The 22,026-nt window shown below is 42.8% G+C and overlaps 1 protein-coding gene and 1 non-coding gene across 2 annotated transcripts; both read right to left on the bottom strand.

Annotated features, from left to right (window-relative positions):
• Positions 1-1,981: 1,981 nt before the first annotated feature.
• On the bottom strand, positions 1,982-10,841 carry USP49 (ubiquitin specific peptidase 49). Its single transcript, XM_061195059.1, has 5 exons — positions 9,483-10,841; positions 7,647-7,851; positions 4,750-4,858; positions 3,991-4,196; positions 1,982-3,049 (listed from the first exon to the last, which is right to left on the bottom strand). Exons 1-5 carry the CDS (start codon positions 10,803-10,805, stop codon positions 2,859-2,861), a joined length of 2,034 nt encoding a protein of 677 aa, XP_061051042.1. The 5' UTR covers positions 10,806-10,841; the 3' UTR covers positions 1,982-2,858.
• Positions 5,424-5,496, bottom strand: TRNAW-CCA (transfer RNA tryptophan (anticodon CCA)). The gene has a single exon. It is a non-coding gene; the product is annotated as a tRNA-Trp (tRNA).
• Positions 10,842-22,026: the final 11,185 nt, after the last annotated feature.

Raw genomic sequence — 22,026 nt, 5'->3', positions numbered from 1 at the left:
TCTTTTTTTTTTTTTTTTTTTAAAAAAACACTAGCATGGATGCTCTCAGAGGCAACCACAAGTATGAGGGTCAAGCTAGACTGAGGTAAAATCCTTTTTGAGGGGCCAGGGTGCATTCATCTTGGCTGGCTACAACAAAAAGTAAACACACCAGCCAACTACAAAGGGTTCCTAGAACGGGACTCCAACTACTTGTCTGGGAAAGAAGCAGGCTCGTAAGGTTCAGTTAGGAGATCTTGGGTTTGATTTGGCAGCATCTAGTCAACTTCTACCCGGTTCTTATTTTCTTCTCCTTAACAATGTTTCGACTTAAAGTAAGATGCAACTAAGAAATTCATCTGCTTCCAGTATGTAAATAAATTAAAGGCAAAGGGACATTTCCCTCACAACAGCCATTGGCTTATGCAGCAGGAAACTCTTTTCTTTAATTAAAATCTCCATAAATACTAACTTCTCAACAGCGTCTAGTGCTGCTGCCTCTGGGTACCTGAGGTGTCTCACTGCAGGGGCACCTTCAAGTGTGTGCAGCTCATTGAGGACTCTGGTATTGGTTTCTATTCCAACTCATTTTAAATGATTTTGTTAATTTGATACAATGTGTGCTCAGCTAAGTTAAGCACTTATTTTACAAAGTCCTTTGCTTAATAATCCTTAATACTTGGTATAAAACTATTTTTAAGAATTAAATTTGAAGATCTTTTAATTTTCTATTAGATGTTTGTTTTTCTTGTTTTCCCCTGGACAGCCTGAGGGATGAAGTAGATGCTCTATTAGTACTTCTCCATTTGTAAGTTCTCTTTTTCTAGAATAATAAATATAGCATTCAATGAAAGATGAGGCACAATTTATATTTTCCTTCCCTTTTTACTCTCCTTGGGTTTTTTTGAGTTAATGCGCTTTTCTCTTGCCACAAAAAGTCATCACCAATCATGCCAACTTAAAAATGTGGATCTAGGGGATACAGCCTCACGTCAGAGCCTCTGACAGCATGGGCAGCTGTGACACTTTAAAACAGTGTCCAGGTGAGGGTAAGCCCGGGCCAAGCTTGTACAAAGAAGCCTGCAGTAGACAATATAAACCAAATAGCATAAAAAATGCCATACGCTATCGCTTCCAAATAAAAGCTAAATATTACAGAAACCTCACAGTGTTGGAAAAAGCAAGTTTAATTTAAAATATAGTCACTCCTCTTCCTTATCAGGGTGAGCCATTTTCTGTCTGATTTCCTCCAAGTCTCAGTGCTGTCTGGCAGGTCCTATGGGAGAATTCATCTCAAAAGAGGTCAACAGCAAATGCTACAGATCTGCTCGGGAAATGTGGTTCCTCAACATCGCTAAACCTTTGACTCTCATTCTTCAGCCTTTCTTTTCCCAACTTCCCATCCCTCCCCAAACTCCCTTCACATCTATCCTCTTCAGGTGGCAACTGTACTTCTACCTGAATTGAAATTTAATATGACATACTCAGTCAAAAGATGAGCATTCAGAGTGACAGGCTGAGGCGGGCTGCAGCACTCCCACAGTGAGAGTTACGGTTTGCATTCACTTTTACTAGTGAGTCTAAGCGAAGGACTGAAAAGGGAAATTCAGTGGTGCCTGATAGGGCAGAGAGTTTCCATCTGGGCAATTTCATGCCACTTAGAAACTGACCCAGTTTAAAAAAGAAAGATATATTTTACTAGCACTGGAGTTAAGGACAGGGCACTCTTGCTTTTTTCTCTGATGGATTGAGTGTGGGTGGGTAAAGAAACAGTAGGGATTAGCAGATTTTGGAGGAAACAGGCCAGGGCTGTCAACAATAAACTGTTCAGACATACAGGAGGAGGATTCCTAAGCCTTAGAAAAGCAAAAGCTCCCACATCTTGTGAACAGGAAATAAGCTGCAGGTTAAAAAAAGCTGCATGCTGCACCAAGGTGAAGTGGGTGACAGGCATTTAGATAAGCCCTGGACCACTGGCTATCCCCCCACCCCCACCCCCTAACTGAGTTCTGAGAAGGCCTCAGACAACTGACCCAAAGACCAATTTAAACCAAACTATGTGCTTGCCCTAGACCTGAACCAGGGATTTGCTACAGAACTAGGTAGCCAGGAGTGCCCTTAGGCTCAGTGTGCCACAAAGAACATGTCATGTACCAGTTTCTTGCTTCCCCATGTGAACTGCTCCTTCTTTAGAATGAAGGGATGTTCATGCCATCTCAGAAGATGTGGTATGATTAAATGACAGCAGCAGCCAGGGAGAGTATGACACACGAAAAACCTCCCATTTCACATGGAGAAATTTCCTCTGTGCATCTCATTCCACTCTTCAACTGCTATCCCCCAAAAAAGGAAGTCTGCAGACTTTCAACCCTTGAGGGCTACTTCCTTTGTAGGAAAAAATCCTTAGACTTCACCTCCTGCCTTGGAACCAATCCTATCCAGCAAGCTGCCAGCCCAGGGCCCCTCCTTGCGTGCTCTGTCGAGGGCTGCTCACATCAGGAGGGTTCTTCTGGTGCTGCAAGGAGTCCTGATTAGCAGGGGAATCATGCAATAGCAAGAACATGGCTGGATATGACCAATTTACTCCCTCTTTCCTCCACCCAGATCCCTCTATATTCAGAAGCAACTGATGAAAGAGTCTTCATAGAAGTTACTCCTTTTGATTTGTTTTAACGAAGGAGGGAATTTCTAAACCCATTTAAAAGAAAGTTGCTACAAATTTTATGATAGCACATGAGTCACCTGGCACCTTCTGCTCTAGACCCAGTGAGGCAAACCTAGTAACCTGTTCCTGCAGTAAACCTTATTTCCTATACGAGGAAAGATGTATAGAAACCAATAGTTTAAAAGCAAGCCAGTCCTCGATACGTGCCTCCCATTCAGGGGAAGGTCCGTGGTCTGCCCTCATCGTTGTTGCTGGACTGCACCTGAGTTTGGAGTTGGGTTTCTGAGATTCTTGCATTGCCCTGAACTGTTCTTTGAGTGTAAAAAAGGATGTAGGCTTGAGTTTTGCACACTTCCTCGACACTGCATACATTCAGCTTTGAGTCATTGCAGTGGACCCAAAAACCTAGGAAATCAAATGAAAGAAAGAGAGAAAATGACTACCCAACTTATATTTCAGTCACCAGGCAAACGAGGAGATGAGGAAAGGGACAGAGGAGTTCTGAATAGATCCAACCCTTGATTGTTGGTGGAGGAAGAGAAAAGTAAATGAAACCAACAGACTTCCCTGAAACCACTGGTTTTAACCCCGCAAGCCCCACCACAATACTGCTTGTAGTATCGACCGACTATAATTTTTGTCCTCATTTCATTTCATTCAGGCTTCTTCACTGCCCATTAGGGTTTTCTACAGACAGGAGACTGGGGGCTAAGAGATGGGAAGAGGAGGAGGAGGAGGAGAGGGGAAGTGTAAATAGAGAGAAGTGATAAAGGAAAACTTAGAAGGAATAAAAAGTTATTTTTTACAGGCTCACTCTGGCCACCCCAAGGGCTGAGGGGTTCAGGATGGGTACATTACTGAAAACACATCTGCAGCCCACCTGCCTCAGCGCAGTAGCTGAGAGGCTCTGCTCTGAGGGCAAGGACTGAAAGCTCCTTGGGAAGGGCCCTTGTAGTAAGTGCTCAGTAAGTGTCCTCAGCTTTATTATGAGCTGAGGCTAGTGAGATTCCATGAAGTTAGATAGGTCATATTGTCCCTGCAAAACCAAGAATGAAACTGAAGTCTGCAGCAGAAGTATTAATAACAACAATAATCTCTAGCATTAACTGACCATTACATACTAGACACCGTGCTCAGCACTTTTACATGTTAGTTCCTGTCAATTCTTAGAACAATCAAATGTTGTTACTTAGTGATATATCCAAAATTTGAATCCATCTTTCGTAATTCTTTCCACTGGATTTTAATGTATGTAATATCCCCCTATAGATTAAATAAAAGGAATGAAATGTGGACAAACCAACCCTTTTTTGTGTCCCCCACCCCACAGAGTAAAGCGCACGCACCTCCCTCTGTGTTGTAGCAATAGGCTGTGTAGTGTCCTGAGCCAAACCCTTTCCCGTGATGCATGACCACTGCGGAGAGATCATAGGCAAAGGTTTCTTTGTCAAGAGAGGAGAGCATGTCCCTGCAGCAGTAAGGTTCCATGGTTAATACCTGGTCAAAGACGACATGGACCCCAATCTTCTCTCGGTGACTACGGCCAGACCACCTAGAACATGGATATAAACTTCTTACTAGTAAGAAATGGCATGTGTGATCAGAGGTAGAGGTAGGTGAAACAGGGAACGGAGAAAATTTAACCTTCTGGATTTGGTTTTCTTTCACAAGACAGTGGTAATCAATGTTCACATATATTTCCTGTGAATATTGCATGTTCTCTGAAACTAGAAATCCCCGAACAAGCAGTTCAGGCAATACTCTTTTTGTACTTTACCTCCTGCCCTCCTTTTCACAGATTATCTCATACTTTATTCTGAAGATGAATCTATAAAAGCCCAAGCGAGGCTAGAAAATGTTCAAGCACAGACACCCAAGTGCAGGCTAGCTGATTAAATAGGACCATGAGAGCAGAAGCCCAGTCCTGGCCCCCGACATCAGCTTGCTTCACTGGGCACGAACCATACACTCCATGGAAAGCGTGAGGCCTCTAGGGAACAGGCTTCTCCTCCCAACACCGAAGAAGACATTTGCCTTCACCAAAGCCTTTGAAGTAGCTATTCCCACAGCTCACAGCCACCTGGGACGCCCCAGAGCAAGCTCACCTGAATCTTTTAAGGTGCAGCCGGAGGACCTGAGGTAGTCTGTAGATCATTAACTGCTTTCTAGCTTCACTCAGAACAAGGGGTTTTGGATTGGATTTTCGTCGTTTGCCTATATGGTTTGGGAAGGCATAAGACATAGATTGTGAGGAGACTCATTCCTTCTGAGCTATGGCAGAGACAGTGACTTGCCACTCGATATGCATTCTCCTTATTTCTCAGTATTAAACCTCAATTATATTTGGGGGAGCAATGTGACCCTCTCTAAGACTGCATTTCCCAGCCTCGCATGCCTGCATGGAGTGGCCATGGAAGTTCTGGTTGAGATGAAAGGAGTGATTGTGTGGCACTCTTGGGATGGCTGCTTAAAGAAGGCTGACTCAGTTGTAAGGTGCATCCTTTGTCCCTCCCACTGTCTGAAAGGAATCTCAGTTTCCTTTCCTGTGAAATGGGGGATAATGCATATATTTCAGGCTTAGGGAAAAGGTAAGAGGACACAGAATTACTAAAGGACAGCGTGTTTAAACAGACTTTTTCCCCATGTGAATTGCTTGTGGCCTATACAAATATTTAGAAAAGAAACTTTGCTGGTTTTATATTTTTATTTTTTTTAAAAATTATTTATTTATTTATTTGGCTGCACTGCGTCTTAGTTGTGGCATACATGTGGGATCTAGTTCCCTGACCAGGGATCGAACCTGGGCCCCCTGCATTGGGAGCATGGAGTCTTACCCACTGGACCACCAGGGAAGTCCCTGGCTTTATATTTTTATGCCGTACCTATTTTCTGAAACATGTTTCTTGGTAACAGCACACTGCTAGACATGCAGGACAAGGCTGACAGGCTGGCCAAATACACCCAGTCCAAAGCAGAACCAGTGCTTGAGACTCCAATTTTGTTTCTAAAAATACTGAATTGTGGGTGAAATGCATTTCTAAATTACCACAAGTAAACAGTGGAAATGAAGTTCTCTTAACTCCCATCAGAAGCCTTCTCTATAACCATTTACTGATGACTGCTCTGTTATTATATTAATTAAATCGGTGAATGGATGGGAATATAAAATTAGTGGTCCACTGTGGTGCCTGCTAATTGTCTTTGAGCTGTTGAAATCATGGTCTCAGTGTCTGTAGAGCTTGGCATCTGATTTCGAAGTCCTTTCTGTACCACTCGTGAAAGGTAGCAAGTCACAGCCAGATGACATATCAAGGAGCTTTCTGTGACAATAGGATGTGTAGCTGTTGCTTCTCATAATAGACTGCAGCTTTTACTAGGGCTGGTAGTCATGATATGTGAGAGCATGAGTGGAAAGAGAATTCAAAGAGGGGCCTGGCCTTATTTTACATTCCTGTTCACCAGCAGATTTTTGAAAATTACTGCAGCTCTGCCTGGGAATCTTGGCAGTGACTGCTACTCTCAGCAGAGGGAGTAAGTGAGCTAAGATGAAGACAATAATAGAATATGGCTTTGTTTCCCTAAAATGAAATTCACAAAGAAAAAGATACTACTGATTCAGTTGAGATTGATCAGTTCTGTCTCCCATTTGATTAAGCTGGCCACACAGAAAGGTGGAAGACTGACAGGTTTGAAACTTTCACAAGCAACAGATCAATGCATCTCATCCCTTCACCATAGCTTTCCTTCCCTGCTATTTGAACCTGTCTATAGAAATACTGAAAAATGGGCACGTATGGCAACCAGAAAAACAATCCTTTCTTGCAAAAATAAAAAAGTATTTCTTGCCTAATCTATCAAGTCCAAGAATGATAGAGTTAAGGCTGTTAACATCCTTCTGTTCCTTACAAGTATAAAGCTTTATGAATCACTATTTTAAAAAGAAAAAACAATGTTCTAATAAGATAATTTAAGTCACTGCCTTTATATCTCAATATGGAACAGGATAGGTGAGTTTATGGTTAACCAAATACAGCACTTCAAATTTTGTTTTAAAAATGGCAAAATGATAGCAGGTGTGACTTGATTTTTATCCTGATTCTTCACAGAGAACAGGTTTCCCACGGTGTACTACTTTAAAAAACCATGTGCAGAAGTATTAAAAGGGCTACCGTAAAATTGTTGTTCCCAAAACTTGTAGTCCAGACTACAGTATGGCTGCAAATTGATTTCAGATCTCTACACAATCCATTCATCTTAGTTTCCAAATCTCTATATGCCAAAAACCCAAACATCAGCTTCAAAGTATTTGCTCTCCATTTCCTCTGTACATGCTGGGTTAGCAAAAGCAGTAAGTGTTAGTGTGGTAAGACATGGGGGTGGGGATGGGGGGTGCATAAGATACTCACAGAGCCATATGGAAAAAATTCCACTTTACAATTAAAGCCATGATAGAGAAATACTTCCTTATGACCCTTCTGAGATGTGAACCTTTCAGGCATGTGAAAATAACTATGAAGCTGCCATACAGCAATGCACCATACAACTTCCTTTCTTGGTTTCATTGTACTTTAAATCTACAAATTCAGGACAAAAGCACACTTTTCTGATACCACAGCCCTCAAACAGGCTATGCCACCTGAACTTTAAATAAGAACTGTCAGACTCTGTATTCATGAATTTAAGCAGGACCCCTGTACACTATGAAGCTAAGTACTCACATTCTTGGAGTCCCCATTTCAGGATCCATACTTTCAAATGCCTCCCAAGATAACTAATGTCAATCGCAGCAGGAGTCAAAGGAGGCCCAACTCCTAGGTTTTGTTTTGCTTTTTAACATATAATGTCCATATGCTTGTTTTCAGGAAAATAGGATAAAAAAAATCTTTAAAAGATGCTTTAAAACCACTCAATATTACAGTGTTACTTTTGACTAAAGTGGCAAATGAAACACCTTAAACTGATATTCCAGTTACACACACCCACCCCTCCCCCCAGCACTCACTGTTACATTGGTCACAAGCGTAGATTCTCCCTTCCAGGGCCTCTGTCTCCGTGAACTTGGCCAGCATCTCAGTGAGCAGGCACTGAGTCTGATTCAAAGGGATAAACCCCTTTTCTATGCAGTGATAGCGTTCAGGGAATTCCAGGGACAGATCCCAAAAGGGCTCGATGGTATTGGATTTGTAATTGCATGATACACATGTGACCTAGAATGAAAAGATTGGTTTACAGGTTATATAACTTCCATGCTTCCCACATACATTTTTGCTAGCACATAACAACCAAAACTAAGTGTATAGTTTTCCAAAAACATTTAACTGCAATATTAAAATAATAAACATAACTTTAAGAGAATTAGAGCATATTACTTCTGGTATGTATCTCTAACCATGACGCTAGCTGGAACTGGAAAACCACACAGCACAGTTATTACTACCTACCCCTTTCTCTCTTCTCTCATAAAGCATGCTTTGCCATTCAATGTTGCAGTATTACATATGAAAGTTACCGTGGAGTCAAGGCATCATCAATCTGAGATGGAGAATTTGCAGATTCCTGTCTGCTTCTCTCATCCTCATACTCTTGTTCTCTCCAGACTTTGCTCCTTCCATCCAGTCCAACTTGCCTCTCTTTTTGCCCTTGTTTCTTGCAGCATCCCTACACTGATCCCTGTGTTCCAAGAGCCTCAAAGTACCTTGTGATTAGACCTCTTCCCCCGCTGACAGTCCCAGATGCACCTTTCTTCCTACAGACCCTCAGGGGGGTAGAGGAAGTGCCGAGAAACACTCCCCTTTCACATGCTGAAAAACAAAAGCCTAAATAAACTTCCTCTTCCCATCCTACTCATCATTCTTTTAAAACCCTAAATACCAGGACACAAAACCTCAGTAGCATAGTGTAGAGGTTTTACCTGAATCTTTTTTTTTTTTAAATGTGTGTTTTTATTTTTTTATTTATTTATGGCTGTGTTAGGTCTTTGTTTCTGTGCGAGGGCTTTCTCTAGTTGTGGCAAGCGGGGGCCACTCTTCATCACGGTGCGCGGGCCTCTCACTATCGCGGCCTCTCTTGTTGCGGAGCACAGGCTCCAGACGCGCAGGCTCAGTAGTTGTGGCTCACGGGCCCAGTTGCTCCGCGGCATGTGGGATCTTCCCAGACCAGGGCTCGAACCCGTGTCCCCTGCATTGGCAGGCAGATTCTCAACCACTGCGCCACCAGGGAAGCCACCTGAATCTCTTTAAGTTGCCCACCTCTTTGCCTCTACAAATTCTTTCTGCATATTCTCACAAAGCCTTATCTATGAGTCTTCACTCATGTCCTTAGATGGCTAAGGAAATGAAAGGTAATGGGGAACAGGAGGGAGACTTGCTTACCCTTTGGCATCCTCCTAGCCACCTGCCTCCCTTGTATGTAAAGAATGCCTTGGAAAGTAGAGTGCTCTTTCAAACAACTATGGAACCAAGGTTATAGGCAAACTCTTCAATTTCCTAAAACTGATCAAAGGATGGCACGTCAACAATGGGTACTTGATTGTAACAATGGGAATATTATATTACCCGTATCATCATTAAAGATTAAAGACATTTACTGAAAGTGAAATGATATGGCAAGTTAAACTAAAAATCTGCCTGTTAAGACAGGAGGCAAATTCACCAACAAGGCCGTCGCACAGTACAGTAAAAGGTACAGTGGCCGCCCTCAGCTGTGCATAGTTATGACCAATGTCAGCTACCCTAGTTAGGCCAACAGCCTGGGGGAGCTACGCACCGGAAGCCTAACTACTACACCAGCCCCGCTCCAGTGTGGTGGGCAGCTGGGGATGGGCTGGGCACACACCTACCTGGCTGAGTAGCTGCCCGTGAAATATGGTGTTCACCACCTTTAAGACCTGTTTGGTGAGCTTCCTCTGGGAGAAGGGGATGAGGATCCGGCGCTTGGTGCCCTCGGACTCGAGTTCCTGCTGCACTTTGTGCAACAACTCGCAGAGAAACTCCTGCGCGTCCTGCTGGTCGTAGCCGCGGAAGGCGGGGATCAGGCTCCACACCGAGTGAAGCATGGCGAAGGGCGACACCAGGGCCCACTTCCCGGACCACATGACGCGGAAGAGGGTGTGCAGTTCGTGGCAGAGGGAGATGTGCTTCGAGCTGGGCTCCTTGTTCTGGATGAGTTCTAGGCTCCTGCTGAGGGAGGCCCCGCCATTCAAGCAGAGGCCCTCGCGCTCGCAGGCCTCGGCCCCGTGGCTCCTGGGCGACAGCTCGGTGGCCGAGCTGCCGGCCGGCCTGCCCGCGAGCGGGGCCTTGCCGTTGGCGGCCCTGGGAAACAGCTGCTCCGTCTTGGACGGGTCGAGGTTCAGGAAGCACTCACGGAACTTGCGCAGGTGGCTGAGCACCTGGAGGATGGAGTTCATGTAGCAGGTGTTGCCCAGGTTGCGCAGGCCCGTGACGCCCGGCGCCATGGCGGGCGCGCGGCGCGGCGCGGGGCGGGGCCCAGCGGGCGCGCGCGGCGCGGCGGCGCGGGGCGCGTGCAGCAGCAGGCGCGCGCTCTTGCGCGGAGGGGAACTGGCCAGCTCCTCCAGCAACCGCCGCTTCACCTCGCGCCGCCGCTGCCGCGCTGCCTCCTTCTTGCGTTCCAGCGCCTCCTGCCGCCGCCGCTGCTCCAGCTTGGCCTGGCCCCGCGAGGTCTTCTCGAACCAGAGCCGCAGCGTCCGGGCCAGCAGGTGCTGGCGCCGATACCACAGAGCCGTGAGCATCTGCGGCTGTCCCTGAGGAGCGCGCTGCGGCGGGACGGCGTCTTCGCCCGAGGCCATGGACCGCAGCATCCGCCCGCGCCTCAGCGGCAGGTCCTGCGTCTGGCCCCTGACCGCCAAGAGGGAGCTTCTCAGCAGCTTGAGGTCCCCTTCCGGGTTGTCGTTGAGCACGTAGTCCTTGCACAGGTAGCAGAACACGTAGAGATCCCGGACCTCCATGGCTAGTGGGTGTCCAGTCTTTTCGAAGTGTTTGAGGGCGTGATCTTCGATGTAGCGGCCGCAGGCCACGTGCGAGCACTTGAGACAAGCCCACACGGACTCGGTGGTGGCGCACTCCCGGCAGCACCACTTCTGTGGGTTCAGGATGGAGTGGTCCTGGGCTAGCCGCAACCGCCCTACATGTTTGCATCTATCCATGTCTTATGGAAGTCTTCACTCTTTCAACCTGTCACGATTAGGGCCCTCGAAGAGAGAGAGAGAGAGAAAGAGAAAGCTTTCAGCAGAATATTTTCCTAGAAAAAGGCTTGCAACCGGCATTTTCCACTCAATATTCATTAGTTTTCAATTCAAAACTGGTTCTTTTGGAAGGAAGTTTAAAAAAAGAAAAAGAAAAGCAATTTTGGCATAGACTGGGTATAACAGAAAGACAGTTAAGTTCCTTAAAAAGACAGAATCATAAAATACTAAACGCCAGACCTTAGCCCTAATGTGTAAGTTTACATTTTCCAAGGCTGTTTTAATTCTTGAATATCAGCTAATTTTTACGTAAGGCTGATTTGGAAATGTCATTACCCTTATTTCACATTGCACCCAACTGGCCACCAGGGGAAAGAAACTTGTATTCTGAACCATCTCTGAATTGATGATGTCCTGGAAGTGAAAGCCTCTCTGTCTCATACTGACAAGATCCTGGCTGCATGCAAAAAGGGACAGGGCAGAGGAAAGGAGAGGAGAGACATAGACAGCGTTTCACATACCAGTAGGAGAGATGAAGACTCTCAAATAAAAAGGCACTCTCAGGTCGGTTTCACTGTATTTCAAAGTAGAGATAAGAAGATAGGGTAAAAAAGATAAATGGTAAGAAAGAGAAAGTCCTCTGCAGTACAAAGTATCATTTTTATTTTCTTGAGTCCAGAGATCCAGCTAAGTAGGTAGACTGAGCCTCAATCTAACATTTTGTCTTCTGTGGTCTGAATGTTTGCTCCCCATTCGTATGCTAAAATCTTAACCCCGAAAGGTGATGGTTTTAGGAGGTAGGCCCTTTGGGAGGTGCTTAGGTCAAGAATGGCTTGACCCTCATGGGATGAGCCTTCAAGAATGGGATTAGTGCCTTTATAAAAGAGCTCCCTCACCCCTTCCTCCATGTGAGGACACCGTGAAAAGCCAGCCATATGGCTATGAACCAGTTAGTCCTTACCAGATACGGAATCTGGTGCCATGATCTTGGACTTCCCAGCCTCCAGAACTGTGAGAAATAAATGTTTGTTATTCATAAGCCACCTAGTCTATGATATTTTTGTTACAGCAATCCTGAGGGACTAAGCCAAAGTGTCTTTTTGAAAAGAACATTTACATCTTGTAGAAAGGATGGGAAAACGTTTACCTTCCTTACTGAAAGAATAGTTAAGTACAGAACTAGACAAATCTGACTCGTAGGACAAGAGGTGTAGTGGCTACTGGTATTACAGTATTTAACCAAACTACCGAGACAAAAGGAAAAAAAAGCAAACCTTCTGGATGATATATGTAAAAATGCTTTTTATTTTTAAAAACATTGGTAATATACTGAGCTTTTTTTTTTTTTTTTTGTCTTTCTAACATTGCTTCTTCAACATTGTTCATGAGAGAAGCCGAATAAGCAATTTTTCCAAGAGAAAGAGGCTATTTTAAAAGAAAACCTTTTATTCTTTGGAAACTTGACTATTTTACCCCCCAATACCAGCATTTAAATTCCCTAAAGGCAGTTCCTCTTATAAACTGGATTTCCTTCACCCCATTTCTTGCCCACTTTCATTTCTGTGAGCAAATACAGTTCTATGACTATGGGGTCACCCAGAGAAGTTCTAAATCCAAAGCACTCTGAGTAGTTCCTTTAGTTGGTTTTCCAGATGCCTTTTTTGGCTTGGCCCTATTGCTAAAACCCACAAATATACCACAGGACCAAACCAGAGATCCTTCCCATTTTTAAATTGCCCATTCCAGTGGGCAGAGGCCATGTCCCTATATAAGAAATCCTTAAATCATACAAAGGAAAGTAACCTAGATTATCTTCCATCAAGTCAGATCATGCTTTTCCTTTGAGTACTGTCAGGATTTAGTTTCTACTATATTATTTTTCTAATTATTGACTTGTTGCTAAGTGCCCTTTAAGTCATTTCTGTGGATGTATTTCTCCATTTCCTAACTAGCTATAATCTCCTTCAGAGAGGAGATCATGTGTTATATTTCTTTCTTTCCTTTTTTTTTTGCCGCACTGTGCGGCTTGCGGGATCTTAGTTCCCTGACCAGGGATTGAACCCGGGCCCACAGCAGTGAAACCACTGTGTCCTAACCGCTGGACCGCCAGGGAATTCTCTATTTTTCTTTTTAAAAAAGAAAATTTTCTTTATAATTCTTTATAATTTCAAGACTTGTGGGTGCTCAGCTCTTGAGTAGTCAAAGGTGTTCTGTCAGAATTACCTCTCCACACAGACCAGAACAGTATTGAAATAACCATTTCTGTTTACTTTTTGTAGGGCATAGCCAAATTAAAAAAGACATACATTTAAAAGATAAAACGGTAAATAAATGAATTGTCTTTTTGCTACTTATTACCAATCAAGAATTTAAGTTGGATACACATGATGCTTACAACCAATTACTGGGGACACAAAAGAAAGTCAGTAATAAAAGAATGAAAAGGGGAAAAAAAAAATCAAAAGACTGGCAATTCCCAAGTTTGTCACTAACTTCATATTTTTCAAAATGTAGTCTCTGAACCACCTACCAGCATCAGAATTCCTTAGGATACTTGTCATATGTACAGATTTCTGGTCATGACTCCAAATGTGATGAATCAGATTTTGGGAGAGGGGTCTAAAATCTCCATTTTAAACAAGTTCTACAGATGATTCATTTGTACATTAAAACCTTAGAACCACTGTACTAATCCAGTAAATTATATAGGGATGAAGAACTCCTCATAGAAATCAAAGAAATCAAAGAATCAATCAAAAATTTTATTTCTCAAGATCTTTCACTTAGACATTGTTCAACAGAACTTTCTGCAACGATGGAAATATTCTTTATCTGCATTGTCCAATACTGTACTAACTAGCCACATGTGCCTCCTGAGTACTTGAAATGTGGCTAGTGAAACTGAGGGACTGACTTTTAATTTTATTTAATTTTAATTAATTTAAATTTAAATAGCCACACGTGACTGGTGGCTGCAGTATTAGATAGCACAGATTTAAATACACCAGGACAGGGGCTCCCCTGGTGGCGCAGTGGTTGAGAATCTGCCTGCCAATGCAGGGGACACGGGTTCGAACCCTGGTCTGGGAAGATCCCACATGCCGCGGAGCAACTAGGCCCGTGAGCCACAATTACTGAGCCTGCGCGTCTGGAGCCTGTGCTCCGCAACAAGAGAGGCCTCGATAGTGAGAGGCGCCGTGCACCGCGATGAAGAGTGGCCCCCGCTTGCCACAACTAGAGAAAGCCCTCGCACAGAAACGAAGACCCAACACAGCCATAAATAAATAAATAAATTAAATGAACCCAAAGTTAAAAAAAAAACCTGTCATCTTTAAAAAAAAAAAAAAAAATACACCAGGACATACTATCTTTAGCTCACTTGGGTTTTCTTTTTGTTTTCTTCCCTTTGGAAGATTCAATACTCACTGAATCATGTCTGAATAGCCTCTTCTAACTCAAAACCTGACAAATCCCCATTTTAGCCAAAAGGAATCTTGATGTGTCTTCAGAAATTTAATTGCTACTGAGATCTTATCACATGAAACATAGCACAGCTTCAAATCCTACAAAGAGAGAATATTTCTATTAACAGGAATACAGCAACACAACACCCAGGACACCGATACCTTATGGAATCAACTTCTGTGCTAGAAAAAACATGCTGGAACAACCAAAAGCCAAAACAGAAAAACACTAAAAAACCATTCCACACCCTCTTCATGGAATGCTGTCAAATGGAAAGGGCACTCTGGAAATTCTTTCTTCCAATTTCATTTTCTGATCTATAAATCTGCTGATCACGCACATCCTTTCCTGCACAGCCTTTTTCCCATTACAGATCTGTCGTGGCAACTCACTAACCTGCCATATGGCAGAGTAAATCCATTCAGGAAAACACAGGACTACTCTGCACCTCACTACACTGATTTAACCTAGGCAGACTAGCTTCTCTAGAGGAAAAACATAGCTGATCATGAAATGGAAATCACTCAAAAGTGACACAAAAGTCAACGCACACAATAGAGAATAAAGAGAATACAATCTTGAGTGTACTCAGTTCAAGAAAGACCATGTATTTCACTCACCCCTCACACATCCTCTGACCACTTTATTTAAGAACAAGGCCTAACACTCACAGGCACAAAGAAGAAATCTATTTTACATTTTTCTGACATGGACCCCTTTTCCTTCATAATTGCTAAAGGTCATAAAAGTCCTAACACTTCCACTTAAAACATATATCATCCAGTGTGACAGGCACCCAGTATCCAAAAGAGAGAAACTTGCAGTGTAACTGGGAATGAACATGATGTGCCTAAATAGCTCTCCATCGTTAAGTAGATCAGTAACTGTAAATAAATGTCCTGCTCACCCTGGATCAATCTGCATACAGGGAAAGCAAACCTGACAAAATATTAGTGTTTGCTTCTTTAAGTAGTGTAGTTTTATTTTAAAAATCTGAATCAACTTGAGCTAAAAACCATAATTAATATTTAAAAGGATTCTACTATAGTTAATATCACCAAATAGTAAAAGAAGGTAATGGAATCTGTTCAATGTTTGCCTTTTGTTCTGATGAGAAACTTCTAGATTTATCACATCATTTTTTAAAGGTCTCTGTATGAGAGAGATGACTGAGCATTATAAAATCTTTCAAAAACCTATAGCTTGAAAACATGATTCATCTTTTAATTGGACTATTCCAATTATTCTCAAATAGATTTCTTAGCTGATCCGAAATGGATAACAGCATCACCGGAAATAAAATTTCTGGGGAGAAATTCAACAAAAACAAAATAGGAAAAATTTAAGAGAATCTACTTTAGGGAGATTTGCATTTCTTCTCTCTCATCATATTGATTTCTTCTCAGTTCTTGACTAAGGATAGTGGAAAAATCCTGCCTGATCTTGGTGAGACCAAGCGGCATAAATTCCAGCTTCAGAGAGAGTAGACACTATGGTAACATGCTGACGGCCTTCATTTACATAAAAGAATACTAATTACGTGGTATCATCAACATCTGCGATTCTGCTCACCGCCATATGCGACAGAGCAGGGTATTTTAACCCTTCAACCTGCTACACGTACCCTACATTACATGTCCCACAAAACCTGCAAAGGGTGCTTAAAGACACAATGAACACATTTTTACAAATAACAAGTGTTGAAAATGAATTTTATTTTCAGCTAACAGTTTATTTCTAAGAGATATGGGAAAATATAATTTAGTATCAATATCCAATTAAGAAAAACATTTTTTAAAACAAGGTAGAAATCACATTAAGATACAGTTAATAACCCAAAAGGGAAGAATGCTACATTTTAGAGTATTATATAGGGCTTTAAAAGGCTGTATTTTAAGTACAATGAAACTAGCCTTTTGAATTTTTGCATTATGGCTAAAATAAAAACAAAACAAAGAAATAGATACAAAATAACAAAAACAAAAACTAGGGACAGAGACTGAGAAGGGTGAGGCTAGCCCTTGACTAAGGGCAGTGTGTAGGGGGGAGCACGCGGCGGGGTGGCAGGGGGGAAGATGGCTGAAGGGGTGGAGGGTCCTCACAGCTGCTGCACTTTCCCTTGTTCCCCTTCGTTTCCATTCTCCCTGAATGTGGGGGTGGGTGGGTGGATGGGTGACAGATAACCTGTAGGTCAGAGCATCCGTCCCTCAGAGACTCCTGCAGAGGCTGAATTCTCTGGGACGAGGTTGGAAGCTCTAACCAAATGTGTTCTTGAGCTCTTAAACCCGAGAGCGGAACGGCCACTTAAGCAGCGGCTCTTGGCCACAGGCGATGGTACGCTGATGCGCTGGGTGCGCCGGAGCCTTGCGAGGTTGGCCATCACTCGTCAGTAATCAAGCGCTGATGTTCGAGAATGAGCCTGTTTAATCACGAGTTACAGATTTAAGGTTATGTCTGCACAATAATGTCTCTCTCACTTGCATTAGGATCTGCTTTCCTCAGTGAGAAAGCAGTAGAGTTCGTCTAGAGAGCCAGCCATCACACAACCCTGATTGCCACAGCGCAGGGAGATGACAAAGACAGAACGACCAGCACAGTACAGATGCTTTGCTCTGTGCCAAATACCAACTTATCTAACTGTATTAAGAGCCAGAATTGGGTGTAAGCCCTCTGTACCTTCAGTCTCTGCTCTCTTTTGTTTGCCTCCTTCCTCTCCAGCTGCAACATGCCCAAGTCTCTCCTGTCTAAAAAACACGCAGACCCAACTTTGCCCTGCCTCTAGGCTATCCTTGACACTATTTTTAGGCTCTTTCTCCTTCTGCCTACTTTATTTCTGGCAAGAATAATGTGCAGCTTCATCTTTCTCACAACTCACTCCTTCGCACCTTCATTTCATAGCAACTGTTTTCTCAAAGGTCTCTGCAATTTCCTCAGAGCTGAGTTCATCAGTCCTTTCTCAGTCCCCATCCACATCTATTCTGCCCCTGACACTGAACACACACTCACTCCTGCATTTTAGGCTACTGTTCTCTTCCTACGTCTGTAAATACACCTTCTCTGTTTTCATGTGTGTCTCTCTTCCTTGAAATATAGACTCTCCTTAAGATCTGTCCTCAACTCTCTTCTTGATGATTTCGTCTGTTTCTAGAACATCAAGTATCATTTCTATTAATGTATTTTAATTCTCACACTTTTTAGAAACCACTTTATTGAGATATAGTTGACATACCATAAAATTCACTCATTTAAACCACACAACTCAATAATTTTTAGTACACTCACAGAGTCCCATAAATACTTTTGCATATAAAATCTGTCCATTTCCTTACAGAGGCTTGGTCTCAGGTTGGATCTTCCCATTCTGATACCCGCATTATGGTATACTACTGTTAATGCTATTTGCAGGATGAAGCTTCTGAATATGTTTTGCAGTTGTTTGTTTGGTAGCAGTGATGTACTGAGCTATACACACTGAGATCATGTACTGAGTTATACACACTGTTTCATCCAAGTCTCCTGATGATCAAGACATGTAAGATGACAGACAGGGGGTTAAGGAAATGCCATCTGTGGAACAAAGCTAGCTGGCCTTCAAAGGATCAGACTTTTTGATTCATTAACCTACTCTTGCCAAAGAGGTCTGTGCCTAAAACTTAACCCCTTTTCCAGGAGGATAGTAGACTGGGCGCAAGGGGGCCAAGGAATACTGCTCATATAAAATTCAGAGAAATTTTGAATACACTGGGAGCCTGTGCACGCGCGTGTGCGCACGCGCACACACACACAGAAATGTTACCTGTGACTCTGTGTGGAGAAGTGGCAGCCGAGAGTGGAGATAACTAGTTTGGCTGTGTAAGGATTAAACAGGTCTGCTTCAGAGCTTAGTAATTTGTGGCCCTTCCAGATCAAACCAGGTGATGCTTTTAGTATGATCTCCCTGACAAGCTAGTGTTAAGGCAAGGTCCAAACTAAAGGCTCCCTCTTCTACTCCACTGCCACAAGGAAAAATTCTATCGCTACCACTGAGAGAATCAGGGTTTACCCTTTAAATATCTGACTGCAGGAATTATGGTTTGTCCCTGCAGTATGCCTCCAAAACACTGTTCTCTACAGCAGCTGGGCAGTCATCATAAGTGTGTTCATATGTGTATACATATGTCAAAGTGTACATATATGTCAAACTTCTAGAATTGTGCCCTTTAAATACATGCAGTTTATTGTATGTAAATTACATCTCAATACATTTGTTTAAAATTGCATAGACACACACGCACAGACACATATACACACACAAGTGAATAATATACCCCTAATGAAATAACGGATCTAGTCAGTAGCTCCTTCAACCACTAGGTGAAAGCTGACAGGAAACTTTACAATGGATGGATAAGGCTGACAGCACCTGACTCCAGTGATCAATTTCACATTGAAAATAGGACAACCAGACATTATATGCTTCCCTGCTATGATGCAATAAGAGGTTCACAGCAGCATCACCTATAAAGTACTCTTGCTAAAAGAACTGAACCTGGGCTTCCCTGGTGGCGCAGTGGTTAAGAATCTGCCTGCCAATGCAGGGGACACGGGTTCGAGCCCTGGTCCAGGAAAATCCCACATGCCGCAGAGCAACTAAGCCCGTGCACCACAACTACTGAGCCTGCACTCTAGAGCCCGCGAGCCACAACTACTGAGCCCACGTGCCACAACTACTGAAGCCTGTGCACCTAGGGCCTGTGCTATGCAACAAGAAAAGCCACCGCAATGAGAAGCCTGTGCACCGCAACAAAGGGTAGCCCCTGCTCGCCACAACTAGAGAAAGCCCGCGTGCAGCAGCAAAGACCCAACACAGCCAAAAATAAATAATAAATAAATTTGAATAAAATGAATGAATAAGCATTTTCAGAACTCTAATTAAAAACTGATGAACTCATAAAAGTGCTAACAAAAGATCAAGATGAAAAAAAAAATTAATTACATGGGACTGAGTGAACTGATGAGGATGATTATAATTTTTGTGACTTTTTGTTTGAATTAAAAAAAAAAAAATCCCACAAGGACTCAGAGGCAAAGAATATACAAATCAATTTTCACTGCAAAGTAAAGGAGCTGTTACAGTGGAGGATTACTGGACTGAATGTCTATATTATGCCATAGTATGAGTGTGTTTCGTGTTTGGTAATTGCAATCATTGTTGCTTTTGTTGTGGTCATCCATTTACAATGCTTGGTGTCAGTCTATTTATCTCTTGTAAAAATAAAATACAGTGTGTGTGTGTGAAAAAAAAATAATAATGTGGTTAAAATGAGAGCAGTAATGCACAGTACGTTTCATCAACACACAACCTGATTCTCTTGAGAGAACAGATGAAAGGAGTCTTGCTCAGACTCCTGGACAACTTAAAGTGTTGCTGGCTTCTCTGTGGACCGATTATAGCAAGTTGTAATTCAGATAATGAACTTCCTAATGCAGGAAGTTCTTAATTCAGGAAACAGGAGTTGGTGAAATTGAAACCAATTTATTAAATAAAAGGAAAAGCACATACAGCCAAGTACTTAGAAGCTAGAACACTCAGTTTTTAAGGTCCGAAATAGAATAGTGTGGGACCTAAAATTCTTCAGTTTTTATACTGTACTATCACTCTGATAATTTGTTCTAATCCTCTGAAGTTGTTTAGAAAAATGCAACAGAGATCTGGAGAAATCTGTATTTTTAAACTTTAGCTCAATGTTTAGCTATACACACAAATATTTAATGGCATAAACTGGTAACAGCCTACATAATGGACAAGGCTTATATTTATCTGGAGAGCACCATATTTTCCAGTCTTCTGGGACGAGCCTCCCCCACCTCCCTACAAGGAAAAACTGTGCCTCCCCCCATTTGAATGGGTCTATAAATCCCACCTGTCCCCTTGACCACAGGCAGGTCCATGACCAAGGCCAAGGCAATTGGAGTAATGCCTGCTGGCGCTAGCAATTGGTCCAAGAGTGAGCACCTGCCCAAAGGTGAGCCTTTCTGAGCCTTTCTGTTCCAGAGATTCCCCAACCTGAAGGTGAGAGAAAGAGCTCCCTCTCCTTTGGCATTGTTAAGCCTTCCGCAGGGACTGTCCTGTAACTCTGGAGCTGCCTGTGGTCAGCTCCATTCAAGGAGCCATCTGAAGTGACAGAGAATGAGTGACTGTACCAAAGAAGCCAAGAGTTAAGGCAGAGAAATGGAAAGACAGTCATGATACTTCCAGTTCTGGATCCAGAGGACTCTGAGGCCAACCCTACCTCTTCCCTCCCTATATCAAGAGACACCAAGTTCCCCTTTTTGGATAAACTTTTTGGTATCAGTTTCCAACACTGCAACTGAATGCATTCTGACCAATACACCTATATGTCCAACAGGATTGGTTAAGCAGACCACAGACTCAAAATTGTGTGGCCATTAAAATTATCTTACCAAGTGTAACTCAGTAAAAATTAAATGAATAGATGGCATGCAAAGATGATCTGGTATATTAAGTGAAAAAAAGCTAGTTATAAAACAATATTCATAAAATAGAAAAAAAAAAAAAACTGAACCTGAGTCCAATGAAGCCTTTGGATCTAACACCAAGTTATAAGAAATGTGGGAGACAGGAACGTACTACCACAAGGCTGCAATTAGCCAACGCACCAAATCAGAGTGTGGCAAATGCTACAGGATCAGTCATCTGGAGTCTTTAAGAAATAAATGACATGAAGAAAAAAGGGGGGGATAGATTTGCTACAGATTATAAGAAACCTAAAAACATATCAACCAAATGCAATGTGTGGTTCTTATTTAGATCCTGATTTGAACAAACCAAATATAAAAATATATTTTTGAGAAAACTGGGAGAAATGTTTTTAAAATACTGTTTGCCTCTAGCTATACCACTATATTTTAACAGTTTCGTTGAGGTAGAATTGACATACAGTGAACTGCACATATTTAAAGTGTACAACTTGATACATTTTGCATATACTTGTGAAATCACCACAACCAAAATAATGAACACATCGATCACCCCCAAAAGTTTCATGCCCCTTTGTAATCCTTTCCCCCAGCCTCTCTCCCTTAAACCCCCAGTCCAAAACTGGAGAAATTTAAACACAGACTAGGACCTCCCTGGTGGTGCAGTGCTTAAGAATCCGCCTGCCAATGCAGGGGACACGGGTTCAATCCCTGGTCCGGGAAGATCCCACATGCCACGGAGCAACTAAGCCTGTGCGCCACAACTACTGAGCCTACGCTCTAGAGCCCACAGCTATGAAGCCCAGGCGTCCTAGAGCCCACGCACTACAACTACTGAGCCCACGTGCTGCAACTACTGAAGCCCGCACACCTAGAGCCCGTGCTCCACAATAAGAGAAGCCACTGCAATGAGAAGCCTGCGCACCGCAACAAAGAGTAGCCCCGCTCGCTGCAACTAGAGAAAGTCCACGCACAGCAACAAAGACCCAACGCAGCCAAAAAAATAAAAATAAACACAGACTAAGTATTAGCTAATATTAATAATTATTAGTTTGATGTGACAATAGTACTGTGGCTGTATTTTTTCAGTCTTCATATGTTAGAGACACCTCAAGTATTTATAGGTGAAATATTACAATGCATGGAATTTGCTTTAAAATACTCTAGTGGCAGGAAGATAGATGAAACAAGATTGTCAAAACATTCATAATTGTTGAAGCTGATTGATGGGCACATG

Source organism: Eubalaena glacialis, chromosome 7 (assembly GCF_028564815.1).
Source record: "Eubalaena glacialis isolate mEubGla1 chromosome 7, mEubGla1.1.hap2.+ XY, whole genome shotgun sequence".
NCBI classification, from domain to species: Eukaryota; Metazoa; Chordata; class Mammalia; order Artiodactyla; family Balaenidae; genus Eubalaena; species Eubalaena glacialis.
This window is presented reverse-complemented; position numbering and strand designations above follow the sequence as displayed.

Bases quoted from the DNA above. Each gene is read 5' to 3' on its own strand.
- USP49 (XM_061195059.1), bottom strand. From the start codon at position 10,805: ATGGATAGATGCAAACATGTAGGGCGGTTGCGGCTAGCCCAGGACCAC. The intron at 7,852-9,482 runs GTAGGTGTGTGC...TTTTCATTCTAG, and splicing joins ACGGGCAGCTACTCAGCCAG to GTCACATGTGTATCATGCAA. The intron at 3,050-3,990 runs GTGCGTGCGCTT...TTGATTTCCTAG, and splicing joins TTGCTACAACACAGAGGGAG to GTTTTTGGGTCCACTGCAAT.